This window comes from Meleagris gallopavo, chromosome 10, assembly GCF_905368555.1.
Source record: "Meleagris gallopavo chromosome 10, MGAL_WU_HG_1.1, whole genome shotgun sequence".
Taxonomy (NCBI): Eukaryota; Metazoa; Chordata; class Aves; order Galliformes; family Phasianidae; genus Meleagris; species Meleagris gallopavo.
In genome coordinates this window covers 5,271,615-5,299,521 of record NC_139413.1, presented here as the reverse complement: position 1 = coordinate 5,299,521, position 27,907 = coordinate 5,271,615, and the positions used below count along the sequence as shown (strand labels likewise).

Below are 27,907 nucleotides of genomic sequence, written 5' to 3'. Positions count from 1 at the left end.
TTTTCTTTTTTGTCTTTTCTTCTTTTGGGGTTGCTTTCTTCGAAAGCTCACACGTAGCCGGGGAGGGCCGGGGAGGGCCGGGGCCGTCCGTTCGTGCCCCCCGCAGCCGGGCAGCGCTCCGGCCCCTCGAGGCGTGGCGGGGCCGCTGCTGCGGGCGGGCGGGCAGGAGAGCGGGGAGGAAACTTCTTTCGAGTGGGGTGGAGAGGGGAGGGTAGGGGGTGGGGGTCGGGCAGGGAGGTATCAGCTCCGGGAAATGTGTCTTGGCAGCAGTCGGACGGGCGCTTCCCCGCAGGTCGCCGCGTTTCTCTCCGCAGCCGCCCGGGGCTCGGCGGCTCCCCCCGGTTCGCAGCCCCAAACCTCGGGGAGAGCGGGGCCGCCGGGGGCCGCGGCTGAACAACCCCGGGGCGGTGGCTGAAGGCGTGGGGCTGCCCCCCTCTATCCCCGAGGCCTCCCTACCGGAGCCGCCCAAGGTAAGCGGCCGAACCCCCGACGGCAGCTCCGCGCCCTCAGAACCCCAAACCCTTGCGATGGTGGGGAGGACGCGGGAGGAGGGTTCGGGGAAGCGAGGTGCCCCGGGGCTGCCGTAGCTGAGCGCCGCGTGTCCGGGCTGTCTGCAGGCGGGCGGTGCGGCCCCTCGCCCGGCCCGGCTCCTCACCATGCTGGACGGCTTGAAGATGGAGGAGACTTTGCAGAGCGCCCTGGACCCCGCCGCCCCCTTCTCCTCTCTGCTGGGTAAGTCGGGGAGCCCTGGAGGCTGGAGCACGGTGGAAGGACCCCGGTAGAGGGGAGTCCGTGGGGCTGCTCTGTTCCCGGTTCGCCCCGGCCCGGCGCCGCTGCCCTCGGCCGCGAAGAGCCCCCGGCGACCGCTTCGTTCCGCGGTTCCACGAAACCGTGTGTCCCCCGCTCCAATCGAAACGAAGGCTTTCCTTTCATCCCTTTTCTTTATTTTTTTTCTTCGTTTTCACCCCGCTGCCAAACAACCGCCATCTCTCCGAGCCGCGGCTCCACCGCCGCCTTTCCGAACGGAACGAAATCGGGGCCGATCCCCCTCCCTCGGAGCTCCCCTAAAGCACGGGCCCATCCCCGCAGCCGGGAGCAGCGCCTCGCACTCTCCTCTCCCCCCCGCGGCCCACCCGAGACCCCCAGCCCCTCTCCGACCCGCGGGGACGCGGCGGCGGCGGCTCCTTCGGTCCGTTCCCGTCCGCCCGGCGCTGCCACCGGCCCCATCCCGCAGGCAGAGCCGCGACACCCCGCTCCGTGTGCGAAGGGTGCCAGCGGGTCATCGCCGACCGCTTCCTCCTGCGCCTCAACGACAGCCTGTGGCACGAACGCTGCGTGCAGTGCACGTCGTGCAAGGAGCCCCTGCACACCACCTGCTTCTACCGAGACAAGAAACTCTACTGCAAGCTGGACTATGAGAAGTGAGTGTCGTCCCCTTCCCTTTGCCCCCACTCTGTTCCCACCCGCAAAGCACTCGGTGGCCTCATGCTCCCATCCCTGCTCACCGCGTCCCAAACGCGTTGGCATCGCTGTGATGCGTGGTTGGTTTTGGTTCTCCCTCAAAGCACAGCAGCACCCACCTCCCTGGGAGGGTTCTCCCCTTCTTTAGAGTTGTTTCGTTGCCTTTGGGATTTTAGAAACCTTTTGTCGGGAGTTGGTGAGAGCAAAACCGTGGAGCAAAAAGCACTGAAAAAGCGAAAAAAATATTCCCCTCTTTCTTCATGTTATTTTCCTCTGAGCATCTGGAGGAGGAATGTTACAATCTCTCCAACCCCCGTTCCTCGTGGGGCTGTTTCCCCAGTGCCCTCCAGGCAAGGTGACACATTGGCCCCCTCCACTCGGATGAGGATGCCGAGACACAGGGCAGGCACGGGGTCCTGCTGGGCTCAGTGCTTGCTGCCGTGCACCAGAGCCTTCCCCTGCACCAGAGCAGGGAATCGGCTGTAGGTGTCCAAAGCTTCTCCTTCGGAAAGTGTGGGGCTGGGGGGCTCTGTGTGTATGAGGAATGAGGATGGGAATTTCTTATATATACGTATTTAATTTTTTTATTATGTATATGTGTATGTATATATAAAGAAAAGCCAGGGAACTGGGAGAAAGTTGCAGAGATTCCCCCTCCTGCAGCTGCTTTCTATTCCACATTCTGCTCCTGCTATCACCGCTGCTCCATGATATTCTGCTGGGAGTCCCACCGGAGCCCCCCACATCTGTGCCATGGGGTCAGGGGCTCCTTGCCCTGCAGAACTCAGCATTGGGCTGCACGTCCCTCTGTGTCCTCTTGATTCTCCTGGCTGGCTTTGGGGCTGCTGGATGTGCCTCTGGGCTGGTTGCTGGTTGTTTCCCGAGGCAGCCGTACGCGGGCCGGGCTCCTCACTATGGCAGCGGCACACATTGGAGTGCTGTGATTTCACTCCCAGAGGAGAAAAACTTCTCTGGCTCAGTGCTAGGACCAGCCCTGCTTGGTGCCTGCCTCTCTTTCCCTCGGTCCTGTATTGCAGGGCTGATTTAATTGCTATGGATACAAGGAAAATTGAAAGCAGAATTTGTGCGCACGGCCTTGTTTTCAAGTGTTTACGGAAGAGTGGAAGAATGAGCTGCCGTGGGGTGAAAAGGAGAGCGCTGTGTTTTAGGCAAAAATTTTGCAGAGATTGGGTGTGCTGCTTGCTTGGCTGTAGAAATTCGGCTATCGGTTCTCCTGGGTTTCCAATGCAATTTACTACACATTTTCTTCTCTAACTGTTCCTCTGCTTTGAGCACGTAGAGGGAAATGGGGTGAAATATTGCTGCAAAAAAAAAAAACAAAAACAAAAAAAACCCTTCCAGCTTACAGCACGCATATGTTTTGCTGCCGCACATCCCCATGCTGGGGGCTGCAACCCAAAATCCTCCTCCTATATCTCTCAGCCACGAAAGAAATTCCCTTTCACTGTGCCTCTCACCCAGCAGAGCACCCGGTGCCATAGGGTTGGATGAGAATGAGTGGAAAAAGGAAACAGTCATAACTATTTATGCGCTCGGGTGGTGGTGTGCTTGCTCTGGGTGTTTCCTGGCTGTGTTGCGGCTGCTCCTGCCTAGGCAAGATGGAGACATGAAGGACACGGGGCAGAGCCCCGTGGAGCACTGTGGCCTTGTATATATTATGTATATGTAGTATATTTTTTGCTCGAACTGGCTGTTCTCTTCTGGCTGGGCTCTCCCCATTGCCAGAGTGTCAATGGCGATGGTGTTGGAAGAGCTGCTGGGGCTGATGAACCGGGAACAGCAGCGGCACCCGATGCTCTGTGCAGGCTGGGAATTAGTGTGGCCTAAGCCATGGCTGCAAAGATCCTCCTTGGGGTATGCTGTGGTTTGTTGTTTCTTAGTTGACAGAAGGGTTGGTGGCTGTTGAGATGCTTTGCTGAAGAGCAATAGGTGCGGTATTTTTTGACACTGGGATGTTTTATCAAAGAGCCATATATGCGGTATTTCTTGTCATTGGGATGTTCTACTGAATTAGCAGCAGATGCAGTATTGCACAACATTGGGGCATTGTACCAAAATAATAGGTGTGATATTTTCCTCACTCCATCCGTTCCAAGGCTGTGGAGGGTTAATGGCCAAGCATGGGACTGCCGAGCTATGCGTTCAGTTATAAATACACCCGTGGAAAGTGTTGCAGGGCGGTTTTGAGCAAGAGGCTGATTTGCTGGACGCTCGAAATTGATGAATCATTTATTAAACCAGATGTTTTGCATTTCTTTATCTTTTGTGAAGAGGTCGGGGACCTGCAGAGAGATGGATTAAAGTCTGGGGACGCCAGGCCGGGTCTTGGTATGTCCTTGGGGCATTTCTCAAGGAGCTGGAGTGGCCTTTGGGGGAAGCTGGGGGCCAGTGCCCCCCATGCTATACGGTCTGTGCAGAGCCGTCATGCGGGAGATTTCTTGACCTACATGCTTAGGACAATGCAAATTTGGGACAGAGGACATTTGTTACGGAACATCTCGAATGCCGGCGCTTGGCCAAATCTGATCTATCTGAGGATGATGATGTTCAGGCTTCGCCCTGGGGGTGACACCACAGGGACAGCCCCACTGCAGGGTGATGCAGGAGGTGAGGGTGGGCTCTGGAAGCCCCCGTGCCCATGAGCAGCAGCGGCCATGCCGAGGGGCGCAGCTGGGGAGCGCGGCGACGGCGTGCCGGCTTGGCACATCCCCAGCCGCGGCGGGCGGGAGCAGATGGCCAGCACGGCTCGGAGCAGGCTGGCATGCGGGTCCCTGCCGCCGCCGCACTGCACTCCCCGGCCGGGGCAGGCAGTTGTGTGATGCCGGGGCCGTCTGCGCACTGCGTGATGGCTCTGTGCCGCTGCCAGCATCTGCGGAGAGGTGCGAGTCCCAGCTCCTCCACTCCTGGGGTCCTGTAGGTGTCTCCATGCATGGAAGCGCGATGGTAAAGAAAATCCCTTCCTGGCCTTGTGTGCAAAAGAAAATGCCTGCAAATTAAACTTGTGAATCTTAGGTTGGAAAAATCATGCCCAGTACCTTTGTTTGAGAGGGGTGCTTTGGGGGGCACAGACTCTAGGAGGGCCCTTCCTCAGCTGCAGGAGATGCCAGAGGGGATGAGGCCCTAACCTGGGGTCCTACCTGCACTCCCACTGCCCTCCAGTCTCTCTTCTGACCTTCCCCATCCTTCCTCACTACTTTCCATTCCCACTTACCCTTTCTCCTGCTGCAAACCCCACTTTGAATTCAGCCTTGGCCCCACAATGAGGGTGTGTCTTTGGTGCCTCGTCCTTGCCCATAGTTAGGTTTGTGCCTTACAATTAAAATCGTGTCTAACAGTCCCCGAAAGGAGCAACAGCCTCATGTGCCAAAGATCCTCACCACGCTTCCTGCTGTGCTGGGGACCATCAGCATGCAGCGATGGCATCTCTGTAGGGTGTCCGTAGTTGATAGGATCGCTTCCAATCTTTGTGAGTTTGGGGTCTGAATTGAGTGTTCTTCACTTGCGGTGAGTGCCAAAGGGATGTGTTCCAGACACCCTTAATGCTGAGGATGCATGAGGAAAAGGAGGCTGGAGGGATGTGGAAATAAGAGGTGTCTCAGGCACTTTTAGGTGAATTTATCTAAGAAAAATTCAACCAGCGTTGCAGTGACTTGAGCACTGTCCTTGGGCACGGCTTTCCAGCCTTTCTCTGGGTTTGCCTGGTTTTTGTGTTGTGCGTGCTGACGGGTTTTCCATCTTTTCACAAAGTTGACCAAAGGCAGTGTTGCAGGGACTGTAACTTCTGAGATAAGTGAGCCATGAGGATGGCCAGAACCTGGGAAAACCCCCTAGAAGGGCAGTGCCATCCATGCAGAGCCAGCACCACTCCTGCACACTGCATCCATCCTCCGCTGCACCATCTCTCGCCGCTCCCTTCCCCTCTCCTTTCCTCGTGGGCTCCATTTCCGAGCACCTCTCCCGGGGAGAGCTTTCTGTCCTTGACAGCGGAACAAATGCTTTTTCACGCGGCCATCGCTCCTCTGCCCATTGTCCTCTTCCCGGCCTCCGCCTCTGCCGCCACCGTGGAAAATCCCTGCGGGGAACCATCGCCTCCCGGCCCCAAACCCCTCCGGGCACGGCTGCCAGACCCTGTGTGTGCTGAGAGCTCCTGGCTCTGGAGCAGCTGAGCAGGAAGAGGGAGGCTGGAGTGCTGTCTTTGCTATTGAAAGCTCAGGGAAGTGTTCGGATGGAAAAATTTGGAAAGAGGAGATAGCTTGACAACAGCGCTCAGACACAGCAATTTTTTTATTAGAGGCAGGGTTGTCATTTTTTCCCTCTAGATGCCCCTATCCTGAATACATAGGGGTGTTCTGATTGTTGACATTTCTGCTCAGCACTTGTTGACTCTGTTAAAAATATTTAATCCTGCAAAAGAATGTGTGAAGTAGAAGCAGTCTCTGCAGACTTGGCCAAAGCCATGGGTGGAGGCCCTCACAGCTGGGCACATAGTCTCCAGCGTGATAGGATGGCTCTGCCTCATTCATGGACAACTGGGTTGGCAATGGAGAAACGCATTGCTTAATTATGTATATCTGCCGGGCAGAGCACTGGAGTGCTGTCGAGCATCGTCCTCTTAAACAGTGCTGTGGGTGTGGGAGCTTGGTTAGGAAAGCCATTAAGTGTATGAATCTTCTTGATGCCTGCTCAGGTGAATGTTGCTCCTTCCTTCTGCATCCATAATTACAAAAGAGTGAGCCCCAATGGGCTGGCTTAAAAATTTAATGATGCTTAAAGTCTTCAGATCGGAGCCTGAGCTTGCTTCAGCTTTGGCTTGAGGTGAAACAGAAGGGAAGAGAGGTTTCCTGTGTGCAATGCCTTGAGGATACGCAAAACTATGAAGATGGGAGGATAGGGTATGGAGATGTGTTGGGAGAAAGTGATGGGACAAGAGATCCAGGATGGATGAAGGACCCTTATGGTATCCTCATAGGTTTGTGTGAATGAGGGGTGAGCTCTGAGGTGATTTTTAGGCTCTTTAAACAAGTGGGGAGGAACCATCTGTACTGTGAGTGCGATGCGGCTGGGGATGCGGCTGCTTTCACAAAGCCGCTTCTCCATGGCCACCAAAGGATCCCATGGCACACTGGTGCACGATGAGTTGGTGCCATCCATCCCATAGGAAGTCACGCGGCGAGCCTAGTATGAACCTGGAGAGCCCAAATCCACCCGGCTCTGCTGGGATGGCCCACCCCTTCCTGCAGAGAAAGCACAATTTTGCTGCCAATAACGTCTCTTTTTACTATTTCCAACGGCACAATAACAATCCCAGCAACTCCCTGAACCCTTGGCTTTTCGACTCAACCTGCCCCCACCCCGTGCTGATTTATTTCGCCTGTTTCAGGCACTCCTGCCTCCAAACACCAGCCCTGGTCCTTCCCTCCCCATTCCGGCGCCGGCGGAGCCTCGCGCGTCACGTCCAGCTCCATCCATCGGGGAAAGCGTTGTGGGTGAAAGGTGCTAACGAAATGAGAGCCGAGCCCACGCCTTCCCCTGCAGCCTCCTGGAAAAAGGCAGCGAAAGGCAACCGCCAGCACATCCTGCCGGAGCTGCGTGGCTTTTTCTTTTCCATGAGGATTAGTGGTTCAAGAGCGGGGATTTTCAAACTGACAAGCCCTTGGCAGAGAAATAATTATGGACTTTTTTATGCTTTGTGTTTCTTAAGTAGATCTAAATGACTTTATCCCTCGAGGCATTTTTATTATTTTTTTTTTTAATAAATTCACAAAAAGGGGAAAGGAGGTGGGAGGTGGGAAACGTGTATTTCTTCAACGACCTTAAAAGTATGTGAGATGTTTGTGGAGTTGCTGGAGTCGCAGCACTATGGTTTTTGCGTGCCTCTGTTTAACTGCAGCCAATCCACCGGAGTTTCTTGGACGGCGATGCTTCAGAAACCGGAGATGGAGGGAGATAGATGTGGTCATTTCTTGGCCATCCCAGGAATGTGGGTTTCTGCCTCGGCCGTGGGTTCCCGGGGGCTCTCACCCCACTCCTTTCTGCAGGAGATGATTTCTGGATTCAACAGAGCTGCTTTTCCCCGTTGTTTGTTCATGTTGAGCTGTGTACAAGTGGTGCAAGATGTGAGCCTAACAATGTCCAGGCTCTGCTGTGCCTTTATGGAGGCAAGGGAGCCTGTAGTGGGAGAGAGGGGGTGGCATTTGGGGTCATTAGATACGCTTAGTTTGAGGGGCAGCGATGCCCATGTGCTGCAGATGGGACAGGTGACCCTCTGTGCTGCCTGTCCTGAATCTCCTTGCCCCAGCTACAATTCCTCAGGTTGGAAAAGCTTTTTTTTTTTTTTTTTTTCCTCATCTTTCCCCAACCAGACGCTGTGAATCCCACTAAAACTTCTGACTGGGGCAGGGATTACGTGCTCAGGTTTCAGCCCTTGTCTGTGAGCGGTGTAAACTTTCGGCCAGCACTCGAGTGACATTTTGTGGGAGATAGGAAAGTATTAAGTGTTGGGCCCTGCAGATAAAAATAGCTGACCACACTTTCTGGCTTCTCGTGGCTGCTCTGGCCTGGCCCCATTACCTCCACGCTCCCCACCTGCTCTTTTCTTTGCGTCACGTGCTGGGACACCCATGACATGACCCAGCTGTGTCCCCTCCAGGTGTTCCCACCTGACTCCCACCGGCATCACAGGGGATGTGAGTGGAGCAGTGCTGCCAAATCCCCACCAACAGCTTCTCTTGGGTTTGTGGGGCTGGAAGGTAATCCTTTGCTCACCCTGCTTGCAGGGAGCCTGCCCCAAAGGAGTGTGGCCTGAAACCCATAGCTCAGAGCAGGTGCCCCAGATCACCTGTTGTCCCAACCCTGATGTAGGAGCGCTGCCCATCACAGGAATCTTTGGCTGTGCACATGTGTCCTGTCTGTTTTCCCTGTTGCTGTGTTTCGGAGTCGATGTTTTCATCCTGAGGTTATGGCCAGAGCTGGCTCAGGGCCCTGCAGCAGTGTGGGCAGATCTGACTCTTTGTGCTCCAGAACCTGGGGCTAGGGCCAGCCAGAAGAGACAAGCAGAAAGAAGAGGATGGGTAGGGTCTAGCTTGCTCTGTCCTGGGACCAGTCCTGTGATAGAAGTGCTCTTCAGGCCTCTCCAAAAATGCCAGCCTGGCTCTGGAGGCCCTCAGGTGTAGTGGGAAAGGAGGCTTTCAGTTTCAAGCATTTCTTATGATTTGGGAAACTCCAAGGAGTTGGCCTCCGAGGATCAGCTCTTCCCATGTTGCTCCTTGAGGGATGCCTCCATTCCAGATTGTTGCTCTTGCAATGTCTGCTGGCATGCTGTGCACTCAAGAATCATAGAATGGTTGGGTTCCAAGGGACCTCAAATCTCTCCAGCTTCATCCCCTGCCATGATCAAGGATGTCCCCTGACAGATCAGGCTGCCCATGGCCCCATTAACCTGGCCTTGGGCACCTCCAGGGATAGGACATCCACATGGATCTCCTTCCTTGCAGCCCGTTAGCTGTAGGCTTATTTAAAAGACCATTCTCAAACAAACGATGGCATATGAGAGCAGCATTGACGGGAACCTCTTGTCATGTGTGCTGCCAGCCCACCAGCCACAAGGACCGAGTCGGTCATCTGGAGCCCAACCAGTGCGATGGCACTCGGCTGCTTGCACTGGTGGGCGATTCCTGAGCCCCTGCCAGGAATTCCTCCAGTGGGATTGGGAATGCTCTTGGGTGTTAAATTCATCTGACGGCTTGTCCTCTCTGAGCAGAGCCCGCCGTGCATTGGGACCTGTCATATGATGCCAACCATCTCAGCCCTGTGCTTCAAGGTCAGCAGGGAGCTTGGGTACTGGGGCTCTTCCTGGCCCCTTTTTGGGATCCTGAAAACCAGGGCTATTTCATACTGTTGGGTACCTGCTCTGTGCTGATTCCATATATGTGCATCACATGTGGCACACAGAAAACATTCCCCAACTTCAGGACTTCCCCAAAAGCTGGAGAAATCATGCTGGATGGCATTTACTGGTCCTTCTCTGAGAAGAGGCAGTCTCTCTTGTAACAACTGATTTAGGTTGTATAAAGCCATTGTGAGGGGCCCTTTGGATGGCTTGTTAAATAAGAATTAGTGGGGGTTTATAATATTAATGGACAATTGGTCCTTGCAAATTCTATTGTTACAAGAACGTTTCATTTATAATTTGAATCCAGGTTGGGATGTGCTGAGAGATGCTTGAGCTGTGCATGAGGGTTAATGCAGTGCTCGCTCCTGCCAGAAAATAATAGAAGCCAGGGATTGGAGCAGGAAGGATTAGGGAGAGGATGTGCACGGGTCGGGCCGCAGCTGCTGGGAGTCTTGTGCAGAGGGTACGGCTGGAAATCATTGCTTGCTGATGGCTGAGAGGGGCTGACATGGGAAGGGAGCATGGCTCCTGGAAGTTGGGGAGCTCAGCACCCAGAGGGTGGTTTTGGTGAGGAGGTTGTGTTGGTCAGAAAGGAGAAAGCTCTGTCGGAAAGGTTCTTCTGCCTCTGCTTTCCTTGTCCTGCCGTTTTTTTGTTGTGAGAAAGGGGTGATGGACTCCAGGGGTGAGGATTTGGGAGTGAGTCAATCAAGCTGGGCTCCAGTAGTAGGGATTTGGGGGGTTAACTGAAAATGCTGGGATCCAGGGATGGGCACTTTTGAGGTGAGCAGATGATGCTGGGCTTTGGAGGTGAGTAGGGGATGATGATCTCCAGGGACGGTGTTTTTGGGATGAGCCAACCAAATTGGACTCCAGGGATGGGAGTTTTGGGGGTGAGCAGAGAATGTTGGGCTCCAGTAATGGGGTTTTTATGGTGAGCTAACCAAGCTGAGCTCCAGGGGAGGGGTATTTCAGCTTTCTGCAGGATGCCTGGTGAGTATTCAGGTGCCGCTGGGAGCTTGACTTCACCATAGCCTTATCTTTGTTGTCCTATTGTTCTTAAAAGCTCCAGGTGCCACAATGAGGAGTTTTAATAAAGTCCTCCCCTGCCTCTCAGTGGGAGCATTTCTGGCTCCAGGCTGATCTGGAAGATGCTCAGATCTCATGTCAATATTATCTGTGCTGTTTCCCGAAACACTCCCCTCAAGCTGGCTCAGGAGTCTCATCTCTCAGGGTTACAGGTGTGTAAGAACCCCAAGAAGAAGCCCCATCCACGACCTCCTCCTGGAGGATCACGGCAGCATCCGAACTCCCCAAAGAGAGGCAAGGCTTTATGGCCCTCGCCCAAGAGAAGCATGTTGCTTTTGTGGCAACTATTAATTGCTTCCTGAATTTAAAAAGCACAAACAAACGCACTTGCCAGGGGATGAGTTACCCAGCGCGTAAATGCTCTGCCATTAATGCACTGCTGACCCTGACGATGATGCGAGCACCAGAAGGGCTTTCAAAGAACTTACCAGAAACCATTTCAGAGGAGGTTGTGTTGTAAATCCTTAAGTGACGGGATGGAGGGAATTAGGTGAGATAATAGTTTGCAGAAACTGGGCGCGATTCCCCGTTGAGGACCTCGAGGCTATTAGGAGCATGGCGAGGTTAGGCTCTGTCCCAGCAACCAAAGAGGGGTTTTACAACCTGGAAAACGAGATTAGTGGGGTGGCTGCTGGGCTGGATTCACACAACGCTATAAGGAAGGCTGCAGGGGAGAAAAGAGGGGTACTATTATATTTAAAGCACACTGGGATGCTGCCTTCAGCCTCCCTCATTTGAAAGGGGCATCATGGGGAGGGGGAAAAGTGCTTCACCTGTGGCAGAAAGTATTTCCCAAATCCAATATCTATGCAATGAGAAGTGCTGCACTGGGAATTGCACATCCTTTGATGGGGGAAGAACGCAGCCTCTTGTCTGCCTCGAGCCCTAGTAACGGCCTTTCTGCCTGCTTGAGGAACTGAGGCTTGAAAAAGCAAGTCCAGCTGGTGATTGGGTGCCCCGGGAGGGTGCAGCATCAGCCCATGAGGGGTCCCCTTGCCTTGCCCAGTCCAGGAGGTGTCAGGTTGGAAGGTGTTCAGCAGGTTGTGCAATAATCAGTAGGTTTCAGAGTTAACGCTCTGTGGAAGGGAGCAGGAAGGATCACCCAGGAGGTGACAGTGGTGGGCTCCATAGCCTGGGGGGCTCCATGGTGCTTTGATTCAGATTGTTAGTTCTCAGATACTTATTTGCCAAGCTCTTGGGAAGGCTCTGACTTTGCATGAGAGCGCCTGCATCTCCCCACACCATGCTGGGCTGGGAAATGGAGAGAGCATCTTAACCAAGTGAAATCCCAACCCTGCAGATGGGAAGAGTCCTCACTACCCACAGCCCCAGTGAAGCCAATGGCAAGTTTTAGGGTTCAGGACTTCATAAGCTGGATGTATCCAATATTTTCTATATCTCACTCCATGGAGGAGGATGCACAGTCCTCCCGGCTTGCTGTCCACAGGCAGGGAGGAGGAGAGCATCCCGCCCCGGCCATTTCTGGACGAGTAGGTCATCTGGGCGTGGGAGGGGGACGGTGTCCAAGGCAGCCTGGAGAGGCTGAGCTCTGGGTGTACGAGCGATTTGGGGGAAAGTGAGAAGGGATTTCTTATGAGAGAGGAATGTGAGTTTCCTCCTTCACATATGTCTCCCATTCTTCCAGTTTGCAACAAAAGTCATCCCATTGCCCAAGACCTGGCAGCGAGGACGGCCCAGGAGCAGCCCACAAATCACTGCAGAGCATCTCCCTCCTCCCTTTCTGCCTCCAGCTACTCGTGCATCAGGAACCACTTCTAATCCCCATTTGGGTGATAAAACTCCTGCCCTTTCCTGATGCAGGGTTGCTGCATGGCCGAGAGCCTCCCGAATTTGTGTGTGCTCTAGCACCAGTCCTAGCTCCGGTGAGAGGAATTGACTTGTCCTTGGCTTGGCTGCACTATTAGATCCTCCAGAGGGCCAGGGGAAGGCCTGGGGTGCTGTGACATCGGTGCCATGGTGGGGACACAGTGACAAGGCTGGCACAGGTGTATTTTAGGGACAAGGTAGTATTTAGCCAGCTTGGGTGCTCAGCTTATGGGAGCGCACTCGGCATTGCTTATCCTTTGTTATTCTGTGATCTCTCTCCAGGGCTCCCTTCCCATCTTCTCCAGTTTATTATCTCCTGCTAATGTTATTAACATGCTAATTAAGTCCCTTGTTGCGATCACCGATGAAGATGTCAGATAAAGGCTGATGCTAGACCCAATTCCTCACATTGCCCTTTTTCTCTACGTTCTTTTCCCATTGCTGACATTATTTTATATATTTGCTTCACAAAGGGATGCTCTCCTCTTTCCTTCTCCAGTAAAGGCCCAGATGTGGGTCACAAAGCCTGCAGGGGCAGGTCTGCAATGCTGGTATCACCAAGAGGGGTTTTCTGGTTGACCCCAAGGGCAGAACACTCGCAGGAGGACTCAGTGACGTCCAGGAGCAGCATTTGCCATCACGCGCTCAGCAGCTCGGTCACCTCCCCACGCACATGGCTATAAATAGGGGGGGGCAAAGAGATGGTGAAACTCAGGGAGCCCATGTCTGGGGGTACCACTGAGGCACAGGGGCTGCAGCATGATGTGGGACTGTACGATGCAGGCAGGGGGGTAAAACGTGGCTCTTGACCGATTGCAAATAGATCAGGGTCAGGAGCTTGACTGCATGCCAAAGAAACCCGAAGGGATAAAATACGGTCTCTGTGCTGACTCTTAGCAAACAGCACGTGGGCTGAAATCTGCTGGATAAATTTATGCCCTGTGAATTGTTCACCCAGCTGCGGTGAAGGGACGGCTGGACTCAAGGCAAACCGATCACCATATGTGGTGGGCATGCTGCTGGGGCTGACCTTTTGTGGGCTGAGGGACAGGGGTGACATCGCAGGGATGTCACTGGGAAGAAGGGATGCGCTCGATGTGACGGGGGGATGTGGCTCTTGCTGCCCTACATGGATGCAGTGCTGGGTACCAGGCGTGTGCCCTCTGTCCCACCACTCCCTCCCCCCCCATACCTTTGCCTGGGACTGTGACTTTTGGCACGGGAGGGACATATTTAGCAGTGTGTTCCCAATGCACACGGCCACCCTGTCACCTCCGCCCGCGCTGAGTAATGGGATCTGTGGTGGCCTACCCCATGCTCGCTCCAGCCAAGTGCTGTATTCAGTCTCTCAGTGAATTCAATGTGGATTCTGATGCCCTGCTATGGGTAGGTGGCTTTGGGGGTTGATGGATTCCATCTACCTGGCTATGTCTGTTTGTGTTGTCGGTAGTGTCTGTTGGTTGCAGTCATTAGGTTTCAGTGTGAACAGCGGGCACCCCAGCAGTGAGTCAATGCCTGCAAAGCTTTGCCTTGCTGCAGTGCTGTGAGATGTCCTTTTGGCGGATGTCTCCCTGGGAACCCTCAAAGTCCCTCGTGAACTCCCACAAAACCGTTTTGGGGCCAGGAGAGCCTCCTGGTGTGGGGCCGACAGTGCTGAGCTGCTTCTGCTAATTGGTACAACTAATATTTGTTTTGCAAACGCGATTGGAGGGGAAGAGGGATTGTGAGAGCCAGAAATCCAATTGACCTGTAAAAAACAGATACGGTGTAAAGGGAATCCTTCCCCTGCCAAGCAAATATTTAGAAAGGAGAAGCAATAAAATGAATAAGCAACAAAGTAATATCCTGCCTCGCCGGGGGCTGCAGGGAAGGGCTGCGATAACCCCGTGTGAGCAGGAGGCAGGAACCCGTCTCCTGGAGAACGCGTGTTTGCTTTTCCAGCCCAGTGTAATTATTTTATTCTATTATATAAATATATACAAGTATACATTATAGAGATAATGATTATCTGTATATGTGATTAAATATTGTATGGTGTATCATGTGCAAGTAAAGGAAGGGAGCTGAGTTCATGAGGAAGTGCCGAATGAGCCTCAGTGCTGAGCACTTGTAGGATCCCTGAGCATTGTCCCTTTGATGGACAGTGACTTTTACACTTTATCAGGGCCTGAGGCTGCTTCACACTTGCAGGCACCAACTAGAGTGTGAGTGTTGAAGGATCAGCACTGCACTTCTCTGGTTTCTAGTAACTGCGGGGCTGCGCTCCTGCAGATGCTCAGTGCTGTGGGATGTGAAGGGTTTGTTACCCTTGGGAGCATGCATGGGAGAGGGCTGCAATGTGAGATGAGCTCGAGTTGGGGGGAAAAGACAGCTTAAATGTAATGTTGTTTCGGATAAATATTTCCATTCATTTGGAGCTCGTGCAAAACCCCGTTCCAACAGTAGCTGCCCCGAGGCTGAGCCCATAGAGATGCAGGACGCAGCCTGGCGAGATGCAGTTTGCCATGCTGGTCCTGAGCAGCTGGCTTCTATTTCAGGCTGCGCTGTCTCTGTTTAGATTTCATCCAGCCCAGTGGTTTTTACAGCCGCTGGAGCACCGGGAAGCACCCTGCAGCACCGCAGGATATTGGCTACACTGTGCTCGTGCCTACAATCCCCATGGGTTGGAAGTGCCTTTTTTTTTTTTTTCCTTCTCTATTTTATTAATCTTCCTTTTGAAATTCTGCAGGGAATTTCCCTGTTCATTTATTTATTTGTTTGTTTGTTTTCATTTTTCAACCTGAGGAAGGGGATGGAAATCGCTCTTCTTCTCCCCCAGCAACCCAGTGCGCCGCCAGCACCCCACAGGGCAGGAAAACAAGCACGCTGTGGGGTCATCCAGCATTCCTGCTTTCTGGAAAGCAAGGGAAAAAAAAAAAAAAAAAGAAAAAAGAAAAAGAAAAAAGGATTTTAAGAGAATCACATTTTAATCTGCCAAAAAATGAATGGCACAAACAACATTTCCCTCTCCACCGGTGCACTGCCCAGAGCCACGTCGGGCTGCTGGTGGCCGCGGTGCATCGTCCTGCTGGTGGTGGCTTTGCTGTTCCATCGTTTGCCTCCCCATTAATCTCGGTGCAAACAAAGGCTCTGAAAAGCTCCTGGGGGTCCGTTGAAATCAGCTCTTTCTAATAATGGCTGTCGACCTCTCCGTGGAAGCGCCGTTCCCCTAGGAAAGGACGCGGAGCAGCGGCCGCGCGCTGAAATATGGTGGGGTGTAATTAATTCTGACCTCTGGCTCCCGTGCGCTCCTCTCGATATTAAATTGGAGCGGTGATATTGTGGGGTTTCAATTATCCCTCTTTTCTTGGGGGCACGGTGGGGTGGGAGCGGCTGAGATGCACTCCACTCCCCGTGGCCTTCCTGAATGGAGGTGCTCAGTGGTGCTGCATGGGGCTGTTACCCTTCCCAGTGGTGCAGGATATTATAGATGGGGGTCCCCAAAATTCAGTGCTCCATGGCTTTGCCCAATAGCTTGTTTTCTGCCTGTGTTTTTGGCTGGGTATGGAGCTGGGAAGTGGTTTGCACTACAGGTCAGGAACTGGGGTGAAGTTTTGGTTCGGTGAAGTGCTTCTTGGGGTCTCCATACCCAGCAGTAAGAGGTAATTACTGGGAAGCACGGTTGCTTCATCCCCTTACGGCTCTGGGATGTATCTAGCCAGTGGGACAGAGCCGGGCTGGGGGGAGGAGAAGGGAAATTAAACAACAACAACAAAAAAAGGGAAACGGCACTTGCTGCAAAGCGAGCGAATTCCCCAATAAACCCGAATCTGCTGAGAATACATTTTACAAACATGCAGCTAAGTTGGCTGCTTTTGTTTGGGCGTTTGTTAAGCATTAACTAAAGAATGCCATGGTCCAGCCTGCTCGGTGTGAAATCTAATTCTCCCCCTTTCTGGAGCCATGGCATGGAGTGCTCAATTTTTTTCTCTCTGTAGGACTGCAGCCTTCTGGTACTGCGGCCAAAAACCACTCATATTTTAGCAAGCTTAGCCCAGGCGCCGTTGCCAGGCAGTAAAGGGAACACTTGTCCGCCTCGGGGGGAGGAGAGGGCAGCGGGGAGACAGAGGGGTCAGGGGACAGCCCGGGGCGTGGGCCGGGGGAGCACTGGTGCCCCACTTTGGGGACCTATGGGGACAGGGCATCCTGGAATGAGCCACATCCCAAACCCAGCACTGGGTGTGGGGTTGACAGCGATCGGCGTTTCCACACGGCCCCACTCCCGCTGTCCCGTGTCCTGTGAGTGAGGAGGTGGCTGGGTGCCAGGACATCTCAATTCGGTGGCACTGAGCCCCTCTCCCCGTGCCTCTTGCTGTCCCCATGCGTCTGTCCTCTTGGGGGTGAATGTGCCATCACACCCGCTGGAAGAAGCCATGCCCCATGGCTTTCCCTGCCCTAAGGATGGCCACTGTGGCTGACCAAGGAAGGGAGCACGGATGCTGCAAAGAGCATCCCAGGGGGGGTGTGAACCCACCCGGCAAAGCTGCACAGAAACCAACCTCAGTGGTGTTTGGGATTTGTCCGCCAGTGTTGAATATCACTGTTCTCAACCCGGAGGGGCTCCCGTCTGTATGCGGCGCATGCAGGCAGCTGGAGACAGACAGCAGCCGGGAAGCGCCCGTCAATCACAGCCCCTTTGAAAGCATCACCTCCGCATAAAGGAGTACAGGGGGCGGCGGGTGCTGCGACGGCCCCATGGGAAAGCGTGGGCTGAGGATGTGGGATGTAGGATGTATGTTGCGGGATGTATGATGTGGGATGCAGGACATAGGATGCGTTATGATAGCTTTGGGCTTTGGCCATGTGCAGAAGCTGGCAGCTTTCAGCGAGGATGGGGAATGCAGAATTGATAAATACTCTCTTCCAGGGTTTTGCTGAGGCTTTCAATGGGTCTCTGAGCACCTGGTGGAGCTGTAGGTGACCCTGTCCAGTGCAGGGAGGTTGGACCAGATGGCCTTTAAGGGTCCCTTCCAGCTCAAACCATTCTATGATTCATTCATGAAGATCTGCTCACACTGTCTTAGCAGCTTATCAGTGGTTTATCACTGAGAACACAGCAATCCCAACAGGTAGGGCTTGCACTCCATTTAAACAGGATGAGGATACATTACCCTGTGGGTACAAATTGCCTCCCTTTGACATAAGAGAGACGTAATGACAGACGGAATGAGCGCAGCGCTGACACTGGGCTGCCTTCCTCAGGGCTGGAACAGCCTAAAAGCACAACAGGTACCTTCAGGGACTCTGTGCCCTATCCCTTGAGCCCCCAGCACCCAATGAGGGTGGGAGTCCTCCGTCCAGCTGTGTGCACATCTGGCAGCTGGGGGCAGTCCCCCCCCGGTGCTTGTCCTGGCAGGCATTGCTGGTCACTGAGGCAGGCACAGATGCCACCAGCTGCTGTCTGCTTGTCCCCTCGGGCTTGCGCAGCTGAGAGATACTGAGCCACTGTTGGGTGAGGAAATGAGAAGGGGAAGGGAAGACATTTCTCCCTCTCCCTCCCCCCCCCAATTTTTGATGAGTTTATCCCGTACATCTGTTCCTCTCCTCTTAGCAGCAGGGCTGACTCAGCACTTTGCATTCCCGAGGTTTTTTTGGTTTTTTTTTTTTGGTAAGTGCACCCACAAAATAAGGGCTAAAAGTATGGTGCTTGGGCAGGCAGCTCCATTCCTAGAGACCACGCAGGGATGAGGGAGACGGGCAGAGGAACCAGCACCCAGCGCTTCTGGAAGTGTTTAATCAGAGCTCAGTGACCTTTTGTGTTAAAAACCAGTAATTCCAGCAGTGAACTGGGGGTCTGAAAAGCTGAGGCGAAGCAGTGGTGCTCCCATGCAGGTCCTGCCTGGGGACACATCCAGGGCACCAGGGATGCACGTAGATAACCTCAGAATGTGTGCTGACTTCTGCCTTCTCTTTCTGGGCCAAAGTCATCAAAACAGAGAATACTGATGTTCTGTTCCCACAGATATTTAGGACGAGGCTGGGTAAGGAGTAAGGTTTGTTTTTTTTTTATGGTATCCAAGCCAAAAACATAGATGACTGGAGTAGTGGGGAGGTCCTGTTTTGATACCTCCAAATTTTGCACTGAGCCCTCAGCTGAGGTTTGTCTCCATGCTTGGTTTCCCCAGCTGTAAATCAGTGGTTGTGCTGCTGAGCTTCTTGATCAGGGCACTAAAAGTCAAGGAGAAGCTCTGCTTAAAGCTATAGGTTATTGCTATCATTGTTACTATTAGGGACTGTACAATTAAGAATGCTGCAACTATTGTCACATCATTGCCAAGGACCAATCTGAACTACTTTTCCATTTGGTCAACAAGTCATCAAAACCATCATGAACAGCAGAGGTGTGGCACCATGAGGGCCATGGTCACTGGGCATGGTGGGAATGGATTGATGGTTGGACTGGAAGATCTTATGTTTTTTTCCATTCCATGATTCTAAGTCTTGAGTTCAGCCCTAACCTCACTGCCCTGGTGAAGTCTGGGGCACCTCAATGCACCCTGTAGCCAAGATGGGACCATGGCAGTTCCCTGCTGCCAGCCTGGGCCATCAGTTACAGGTGGACTGGATGATCTTGGTGGTCTTTTCAACCTTAATGATTCTGTGATTCTATGGGGTTTTGGAGGGGTCTCCATGGCAGCCTCTAGTTGGAGGCAGCTGGATGGGTAGGTTGGCTTCCTAACCCGGTAAGTGATGTGTCCTTCATCCCATGCTGGGAATCGGGCTGTTAGGGGTTTGGTGTTGATTTATTTGGCATCTGAGCATTGGGGTCTTCATCTTTCAATCCACCAACATTGACCCAAACCAGCATCCCTCATACAAGGTCAATGCGTGACATCACACCGTCATGTGTGTCCTTTTGGCACATCCACAGACGAGGTGACAAAATCACTCTGTACTGATGCCCACCAACCCCACCGCAGCTCCCTGGGGTGCATCCCATGGGGTCTCACCTTGCTCCCGCAGGTTGTTCGCAGTGAAGTGCGCCGGGTGCCTGGAGAGCATCGCGCCCAGCGAGCTGGTGATGCGCGCCCAGCAGAGCGTCTACCACCTGCACTGCTTCTGCTGCTGCGTCTGCGAGCGGCGCCTGCAGAAGGGCGACGAGTTTGTGCTGAAGGAAGGGCAGCTGCTCTGTAAGGGTGACTACGAGAAGGAGCGTGAGCTGCTGAGCTTGGTGAGCCCGGCTCTGTCGGATTCCGGTAAGGGTCCGCCTGGCGCAGCATTGCCCTGATCTGCTGCTCCTGCCCTGGGGCCACTGGGGGAAGAATTCCGTTGTAGAGCTGAGGTGGGATGTTGCAGGAATAGGGCAGGGGGTGGCATCCCTGGGGCAGCACCAGTGGGGTGATATCGAGATCAACATTTAGACCTGAATATGCAGTTGATTCCCAAGATGACAAACGTAGGGAGAAACCCAGCAAAATTGGAAATGAGCTGTGAGCAGAAAGCACTGGGTTAATGTTGTCCCTAATAAAGGCATTGGTGCTTCCCAAACTACATAAAAAGAAGGTCATTGTAGGGAAATCTGCTTTGTGGAGGAAAGGATTTACATTTGTGTGGATGGGACAGGGGTGGGGATGAAGCAAGACAGCAGCTCTTTAATATCAAACTCACCCAACCTCTCCCCCTCCCCCCCCTGAAAGCAACAACAACAACAACAACAACAACAACAACAACAACAACAACAAAAAACCTCTCCCCAAATAGCAGTGATGGTAACAAAAAGTGAAGGAGGACAGCAAGGGTGGACCACTGTGCTGGAACCCTGGGAAAGTGCGGTGGGGATGTCCTAGTGGCTGCAGCACAGTGAGTTCTGCTCTATGGGGGATGCAAACGCCTTTGGTTAAAATAGGAACTGAGGAGGAAATGTCAGGCAGGAAAAGAACAGAATCAGCTGCTGATCCCACAACAATTTGGGTATGTTCCGACTGGGGTAAAAGGACACTTTGGGAAAGGTTGGGGAGCTTTTCTCCCCCGTGGCTCATCAGCCCATGGCCGGCCCCGCTCCCAGCTGCTGGCCAAGATGAGGGCTTTGCGTCGCAGAAATTCCCCAGGAACACACTGCTTTCAGTAGAAAAGTCCCAGTGGAGGGATGCAGGGGGACAGCATGGGGCTCACCAGTGCCACGCACCCCCTTCGATGGTGGGAGCCCATCCTGAGCCCTCGGCACCTCCAGATCCCTCATCCAGGGATGCAGCTGGGTGTCCCCGCGAGGCTGCCAGCCCCTTGAGCCCCCCCATTCTCTGCACAGCAAAGGCCACTTTATGAGAAAGTGCAGATAAAAAGCAAGCCATATGTTGCCTGTAATCTCCCCAACCCTCACTTCAATTACTGCCTCCTCCGAGCCCACCCCGGCCGAGCCTAAGCAAACAAGCCCCTCTGAAAGAGGACCCCGGTTTCCAATTAAAAGCGTCCTAACTGTTCTCCTCTCCCTAAATCCTCCCAGGCGAGGAATGTCCCGGCCCTGCTGCGGGCCACACTGGCCCCCCCGTGCCGGCGAGTTGGGCTGGGGGCATGCACAATGTCCCCCACTCTGGCCCCTTCCCAGGTGACGTCAGGGGCAGCCCCAGACAGTCATTAATTTCCCCCCTCGTTGGGGAAAGGCTTGAAAGGGAGAGTTAATTAAAAGTAATACCCAGCCAAATCCGGCTCCGCTTCTCCTTTGACACATGGAGGGATTTGGGGAGCAGGTGCTGGGGGAATGGAAAGGGGGGTAGTGATCAGAGTGGGTTTTTCCCCTTCCCAGAGCATGGCAGCTTGGGCTTGAGCATTGCATGCTGAGCTCATCCCCTTTGAGACTAGGGATACTGGGGCAGGCACCCCTTGCTGGGGTGCAAAGGCATCTCAGTGTCTACATCAGTGCACGTCTCAAATCCTAGCATTTGTTAAACATCTTCCCCTCCACCAAAAGTAAACTCAATGGTGAAACTCACATCCAGATCCCAAAAAGCCACTTAAACACCTACTGGAAGTTGATTGATTGGTGTGGCCATGGGCACAGTATCCCTCTTCCTAGGAACCACTGCTCTGGTGCCTTTGGGGACTACCAGTGTTGTGTTGCATGCGGAAGGTATCCCAAGATGATGAGCACAGGAGACATCCCACAAAGCAGGAGTGAATGGGGATCATCCTCACACTGCATCCTCCTGCTATGGGCATCAGATTTGCATATGCCCTTGCATCACAGAGACACCACAGTGCCACAGTGAGACTTGGGCCAGGCAACTCCTTGCAGCCTGCTGAGCATTGCGTGGTTTCTAACAAGCAACTCAGTTTTGTTAGCAAGTAACAAATAGTGAGCTTGCTGGAAAAGGCTGCAAGTGATTTACAGCTCACGAGGGGGAAGGATGTGTGCTGGCCAACCTCACCTTGGTGGGTGAAGATGAAGGCGGCATATCCATCCAGCCCCATAAAAGGACCTGAATCTTGGTGCCTTTTTGTTGTTTGTACCCATCCCCAGGTAAAAGTGACGATGAAGACAGTGTCTGCAAAATGGGCCCAGCCTCAGCAAAGGGAGCTGAGGAGGGGAAGGACCACAAGCGACCCAAGCGCCCACGCACCATCCTGACCACGCAACAGCGCAGGGCCTTCAAGGCATCCTTTGAGGTCTCCTCCAAACCCTGCAGGAAGGTATGGGGACACTGGGAGTGGCCTTGGGGCTGGGCAATAGCTTTGCCCCCTCCTGAATCCCCCAAATCTTGTGTGAGTCCCACTGAGATGTTGTTCCTCCTCCAGGTGCGGGAGACACTGGCAGCCGAGACAGGGCTGAGCGTACGTGTGGTGCAGGTCTGGTTCCAGAACCAGAGAGCAAAGGTGGGTGCAGGGGCCTCCTCCTGCCCTTTCCCTCAGCCGTGTCATGACCCTCTGCACTTTCCCCTTCTTTTCACCCAGATGAAGAAGCTGGCCAGGAGGCAGCAGCAGCAACAGCAGGACCAGCAGAACACGCAGCGCTTGAGCTCAGGTACCCAACCCTCCCCATTTCCCACCCAAAATGCCCTCTCTGGGCCTTCCAAGCCTTCCCGCCAAAACAACCACATCCCTACCATGCCAACAGCTCGCTCCTGTCTTGCAGCCCAGCCAAACAGCAGTGGTCCTGGGGGGCTGGAGGGGCTTATGAACCCCTACACCGCTCTGCAACCACCACAGCAGCTCCTGGGCATGGAGCAGGTCTACAGCTCCGACCCCTTCCGGCAAGGTCTCACCCCCCCGCAGATGCCTGGAGACCACATGCACCCCTATGGTAAGGATGTAGGAGGGGGAGGAGGGGAGGCAGGCCACAAATCCCCTGGATTTGCACTCTTGTTTGTCCTCACAATGTCAAAGGGTGGGCTGCATGACAGGGGTGCAGCAAGTTATGGGAAGGCAGCAATCCCTGCTGCCATAAACCCCCACAGTGCAAAACTGGTGGCCAGCACTATCAGGGCACCCCACTTAGCAGCTGGACACAAAGCCAAGGGGAGCAGAAAGCAGGAAGCTCTTATGAGTGCCATCTCCCCTGTGATGGTGCTGCCTCCTTCCTAATAGTTCCACCATCTCTCTGCTGATGCCATCTCAGCATCTCTGACAGTCCCAGCACCTCTCTGATGATGTTAACCCATATGGGTTTAGCACCCTGGCATGGGACAGCACCCCCAGCGCATCTCAGCAGGCTTTTGCTGTCCCAGTAGGAGCCGGCTGCAGACGCTGGGAGCTGCAGCAGCACACAGCATCCCTTCAGCACTGCTCCTTTCTTTCTCCCCAAGGTGCTGAGCCCCTCTTCCATGACATGGACAGCGACGATACCTCACTGAGCAACCTGGGTGACTGCTTCCTTGCCACGACAGATGCGGGGCCACTGCAGACACGGGCAGGGAACCCCATCGATCACTTGTATTCCATGCAGAGCTCTTACTTCACCTCCTGAGCATGGCAGAGTCCTGCAATGGGACATTGTCCCATGACATTTTGTAACTCGGGATGCCCAGGGACCCAACAAATTTTGGGTTGCATAGTTTCATGTTTCTCTTAGGATCCTAGGGTTAGGGGCAGGTTGGGCAGCTGGCGGGTTGGATTCAGGTTGCCGTGCAGATGTAGAAGCCTGGAGACGTCTCCCCAGGATGTGGGGCTGGGTGTACGTGTGTGGCACGCGTGTGTGCAGAGCCGTGCGGCTGTGCGCGGGGATGTCCCGCCAGATTGTATCCACAAAGTTTATTTCTAAGTCTATCAGAAATTTACTGTACAGTGAAAGTAACTTTATTTTCAGTGTGAACCATATTTAAGGAAATACTCAATGCACTTAAGTTATAAGATGAAATAATTTACTTTTTATAAACGTTATGTTTAGGTTGCAAAAGCCCAGCGGCAGGGAAGGAACACCTGTTTGTTTCAGGAGGTAGGTCTGGGTTTTGGGGTCGGTTCTTTTCGGTGCTCTCAGGTTACCCCACTTGTTTCGAGATGAACTCCGCAGCAGGCTCCTCACCAGAAGGGTGGTGGGGACAGCAAGGTGACGGCATCCTGTCCTTGCCACTCAGTGTGGCTGGTGCTTGGTGCTGGAGCTGGAGACATCCCCACCTCTCTCCTATAGCACAGACCCATCCCATACCCAGAGGTGGGTGATGGGGTGGTGTGAAGTCCTGGCTCCGGGAGGCACCAGCCCATGCTGCCAGGAGGAAGGAGCCCTGCATCTCCCACCCTACGCACGGGTCCATCTCTGCAAGTTCTCCGGGTCGAGCTTTCAGCCGACCATCGCCTCATCCCCGTCTCGTTTTCATGCGTTGTGTCCTTTTGTGCTGCTGTTCCCAAATGATGTAAAGACATGCAATGAATGGCTGCGAGGCTCAGAACACTGGTTCATTGGCACAGCTTGATTTGACACTGAATGTAGCAGGGTCTGGAGGTGGCTGACCCGGCAGGAGATGCTGACACTCTGTCAGGAATCACGTAGCAAGGTGAAATTAAAAGACAACAAAATCCCGAAAAAAAAACAAAAAAAACAGACATGTCTGGTCTCTTCTTGTGTGGGGTGTCCTGTTGACTCGGGAGGGAAGGGTTTGGATAATCTCCTGAGTCAGCAAGGTGTTGGGTATCGCTTCTTCTCATCGGGTATTAAATATATGGGGAGAGTCAGGTTGGAAATCAAGAAAACATTCTTCACCAGAGGGTGGTGGGGACAGGCTCCCTAGGGCAGTGGTCAGGGCACAGAGCTGCCAGAGTTCAACAAATGTTTGGATAACATTCTTTGTCACATGGTCTGAGTTTTGGGTGGTCCTGTGTGCAGCCAGGAGTGGGACTCCATGATCCTTTTGGGTTCCTTCCAACTTGGGATATTCTATGGTTCTATGATCAAATATTGTCTGTCCTGGGGCTGTGCTGAGCCTTGAGGGTTTCTGCAGTCAAGGAATGGAGGTGAGTGGCTCTAGAAGTGACACATCATTCCAGTGCCCACAACCCACGGGGATGAGGACTGCTCCATCCACCTGGCACAGGAAAATAGCTGGAATTTTCTGGTACGAACAGGATGGGAAATTACTGCTTGGGATTTCTCTGCCACTTGGCTTAGTGGCCTTGGAGGAATGCTGGCTGGTGCTAGCGGGGCAGAGGGGATCTGGGCGAGGTGATATTTGTTGTGGGATGAAAGTGAAGATGTGCTCTGCTTGTGGGAAGGAGGCTTTAGGAAGGATGGAGGATGTGTGGTGTGGAGGAAATGCCATGAAGCCAGCATGAGCCTGATTTTAGGATCCAGGTGTACATACTGGCTGGGTTAACACCACCCAGGCTTGCAGTAGAAAAATAGATGTTTCCACTCATGGTTATTAAAATTGCCTTAAAAATTGCCTCGCTTGGATGTTTCTTAAAACATTGCATTTTAAGTTTTTTAAGAAAAAAAAAATATGTTTTAAAGATGAAAGGTTTGCCTTCCCCACCCACAGCTATCTCCTATTTGAAAATCATTCATCTACATCAGTCTGCCTTTCTGTCAGCCCAACTATCAATTTATACTTATGAAATTACTTCCCCCAAAATAACCCCCCCATAAAATCCATGTCACACAGACAGCTTGCCTACTTCTTTCAAAATCTTGCAAAAATGTAGTGGCAGTATAATAACAGTATCTCAAGGCATGTGCATATACACGAGTAGGATTATTATATATGTAGTGTGCATATATATTTTTGGGAAGGATCAGTGCTGTGGAAGGGGGTAGAATGTCATCTGGCAGAGTTCATGGTCTTAAACCTACCTTTCTTCTGCCAGTTGGTTTGTTCTTGACACAGTCCATCATGTAAGGGTGCAATCCAGCAGTGCACACATCCTCCTGTCCACCCGGATGTGATGCTCTGGTGTGCTTTATTTTGGAATGTGGACTGCTCCTGCCAAGGAAAACCATCTGGAATTTATCTTCTGAGGAGACTTAGTCACAGTATGGCAGATGACTTCTTGTCAAGGCTGCTGGGCTGTTGGTGGGCAGTGGGTTTGTTGCACTTTGGGCTGGCCCCATTGGGTGGATTATTGTGGTGCTGTGCTGCCATACAGTGCTCCACACCCGAGCCAGCTCCCAGCCCACAGAGCAGCTCTCCAGGGTGAATGGCAGCTTCTTGTCAAGCCCGGGAGGAAAAGAACAAGGTCATGAAAACAGGCTCTACCTCGCTCTCCAAGGAAAGGGCAACAGCAGGATGGGGTTTGAGCCGACCTTCATGTCCCCAGTGACTTGGTGAACAAAGCCTTCTCTGTTCAGGAACTGCTCGGTGGCCAAGATCAAGCCAGAGATTGCCTTTCAGTTGAGGACATTGATTAGATGATAGCGATAGGCGGGAGCAAGCTGAGTGATACTGTGTTAATTAACTCGCTCTTTGTGAATGGATGGTATAGGATCTTGGGGCAGAGGCAGACTTGGAAGAAATTCAAAATGGTCTTGGCCAATATTGGCTGCGTTTGCATTTGGAGATTTAAACTGTGCTGGTATTTCTAGGTATGTGCAGGCATGGAGCAGGAGCAAGCAGCCTTCCTGCAAGAGTGTGACCTTGGTAGTGGAGGCTGTCTCAGAAATCTGCCCAGGGAAGACACAGGCAAGGTCTTTCCCTGCAATCAGACGTGGGAGGCGGCAAACGGTGCTTTCCTGGTGGGAAAAGAAAAGGCTCTGGTTGTTCCTGACACCTTTCCAGAGAAGAATCATTTGCCAGATGTCTGATATCTAAACCGATGCTGTTCTGGGCATAAAATGTCACCCATCATTAGAAAATGCTTGTGTTTTGTGACACATGATACGGCTCAAACCACTGAGGACGAGTGCCTTGGCCTTATGGTAGGTCTGTGAGCAAGATCCTAGGTAACACCAGCTGTCCAGATTTGAGACTTGCATTTGCTAAGTCGTTTTCTTCCACTGCTTAGCTGCATGGAAAGTTCCCTTAAAGAAGCTTGTGTGAAACGGCCAAGACTTGCAACGGAAAGGCAGGAAAAGGGTGAGGGGCTCTTTAGGTGTAAAAAGGTGAATAGTAGTTTCTTATCTACTTGGAGATCAGACCGAATTCTTGTCTCCATTCCTCCGAGTGGCAACATGTTGGTCATGAAAAGGTTATTCTGTCAGCTGTAGACCTCCTAGACACCAGCGTGGAGGCTGACATGCGCTAGCCTGGTTGACACGTTCACAAGCTGAGGACGAGCGTATCCAACTGCAAACCATGTCAAAACACTACAACTGATCAAATACTGACAGCACTTTCGGTGAAGAACAGCAGATTCCCACTGCCTCAGGCCCTCTGTGCTGCTGCTTCAGAGGGGAGCTCAGGTTTCGGCCTGACCCCGAGAACAGGGGGCTCATTCAGTGGATGCTTGGTGGGTTGGATCACGGGTTTGGGGCGGTGTGAATCCCTGCCAGAGCATGGGGATGGGCAGCAGGCCCCGTGCCATGGATGGGGAGCTGGTGGCAAACCCCGGTGAGCAACATCCTTGCGCCCTCACCAGCTAGGTGGCTATAAGTGGGGTGAAGAGCCAATGACCCCGTATTGACCAATCTTCATTAAGATTATGAGAGAGTCCAGGCAGGCTCGGTGCTCTGGAGAGCCAAGCTTTGGCAACTCAGATGGATGAAACCATTTGGCCCCCAGTAGTTCTAACTCTCCTTGTGCTCTGTTTCTTGCAATAGTATCTGCTTCAGAGAGGAGGGACTGTGAAGGGAGGTATACACTGGTTTCTCACTGCTTTCCCAAGAGCATCTGTAAGGAAACAAGCCTGTGCTCAACACAGGCTCAATAACATGTGAGCATGGTGGGTCCTGAGGCTGTGCACGGGAGGAGGATATGGAAAATACTGAAAACCCAACTGTTTGCTGAGTGAGGCATGGACCATGTGGAAAATATAGCATGAGGTCATGGAACTGAAGATGTAGCATAACGCTTGTGCCTTGGGTGGCTGATTATGTTGTCCTGACAACCCAGTGCTGGTGTCCCGGGGTAGGAGGGTTTGGCTGTGCAGTCAGGAACATGTAGGTATGTGGGAAGTAACTGGAGAGCCCCCGAGGAGTGTGGGGAGAGGAGACCAGAGAAACTCTTCCAAAAGGATCAGTTGGAGCGTGCCAGAAGATATAACTGCCTGCTGGCTGCTTGGTCTCCT

At 53.1% G+C, this 27,907-nt stretch overlaps 1 protein-coding gene across 3 annotated transcripts; it reads left to right on the top strand.

The window, feature by feature from the left end:
* The first annotated feature begins 212 nt into the window (after positions 1–212).
* Positions 213–24,268, top strand: LMX1A (LIM homeobox transcription factor 1 alpha). 3 transcript variants are annotated; one of them, XR_014885269.1, is made up of 9 exons: positions 213–470; positions 618–732; positions 1,235–1,421; positions 19,289–19,521; positions 21,780–21,949; positions 22,055–22,132; positions 22,211–22,559; positions 23,062–23,690; positions 23,883–24,268. XR_014885269.1 is itself a non-coding variant. In XM_085231789.1 (9 exons), the coding sequence occupies exons 2-9, from the start codon at positions 657–659 to the stop codon at positions 23,220–23,222; spliced, it is 1,143 nt and encodes a 380-aa protein (XP_085087915.1). In that variant the 5' UTR covers positions 214–470; positions 618–656; the 3' UTR covers positions 23,223–24,268. The 3 variants fall into 3 exon arrangements, 2 of the variants coding, with proteins under 2 accessions (XP_085087914.1, XP_085087915.1); XM_085231789.1 differs by having other exon boundaries at positions 214–470; positions 22,211–22,280; positions 22,392–22,559; positions 23,062–24,268; XM_085231788.1 differs by having other exon boundaries at positions 23,062–24,268.
* The last annotated feature ends 3,639 nt before the right edge of the window (positions 24,269–27,907 follow it).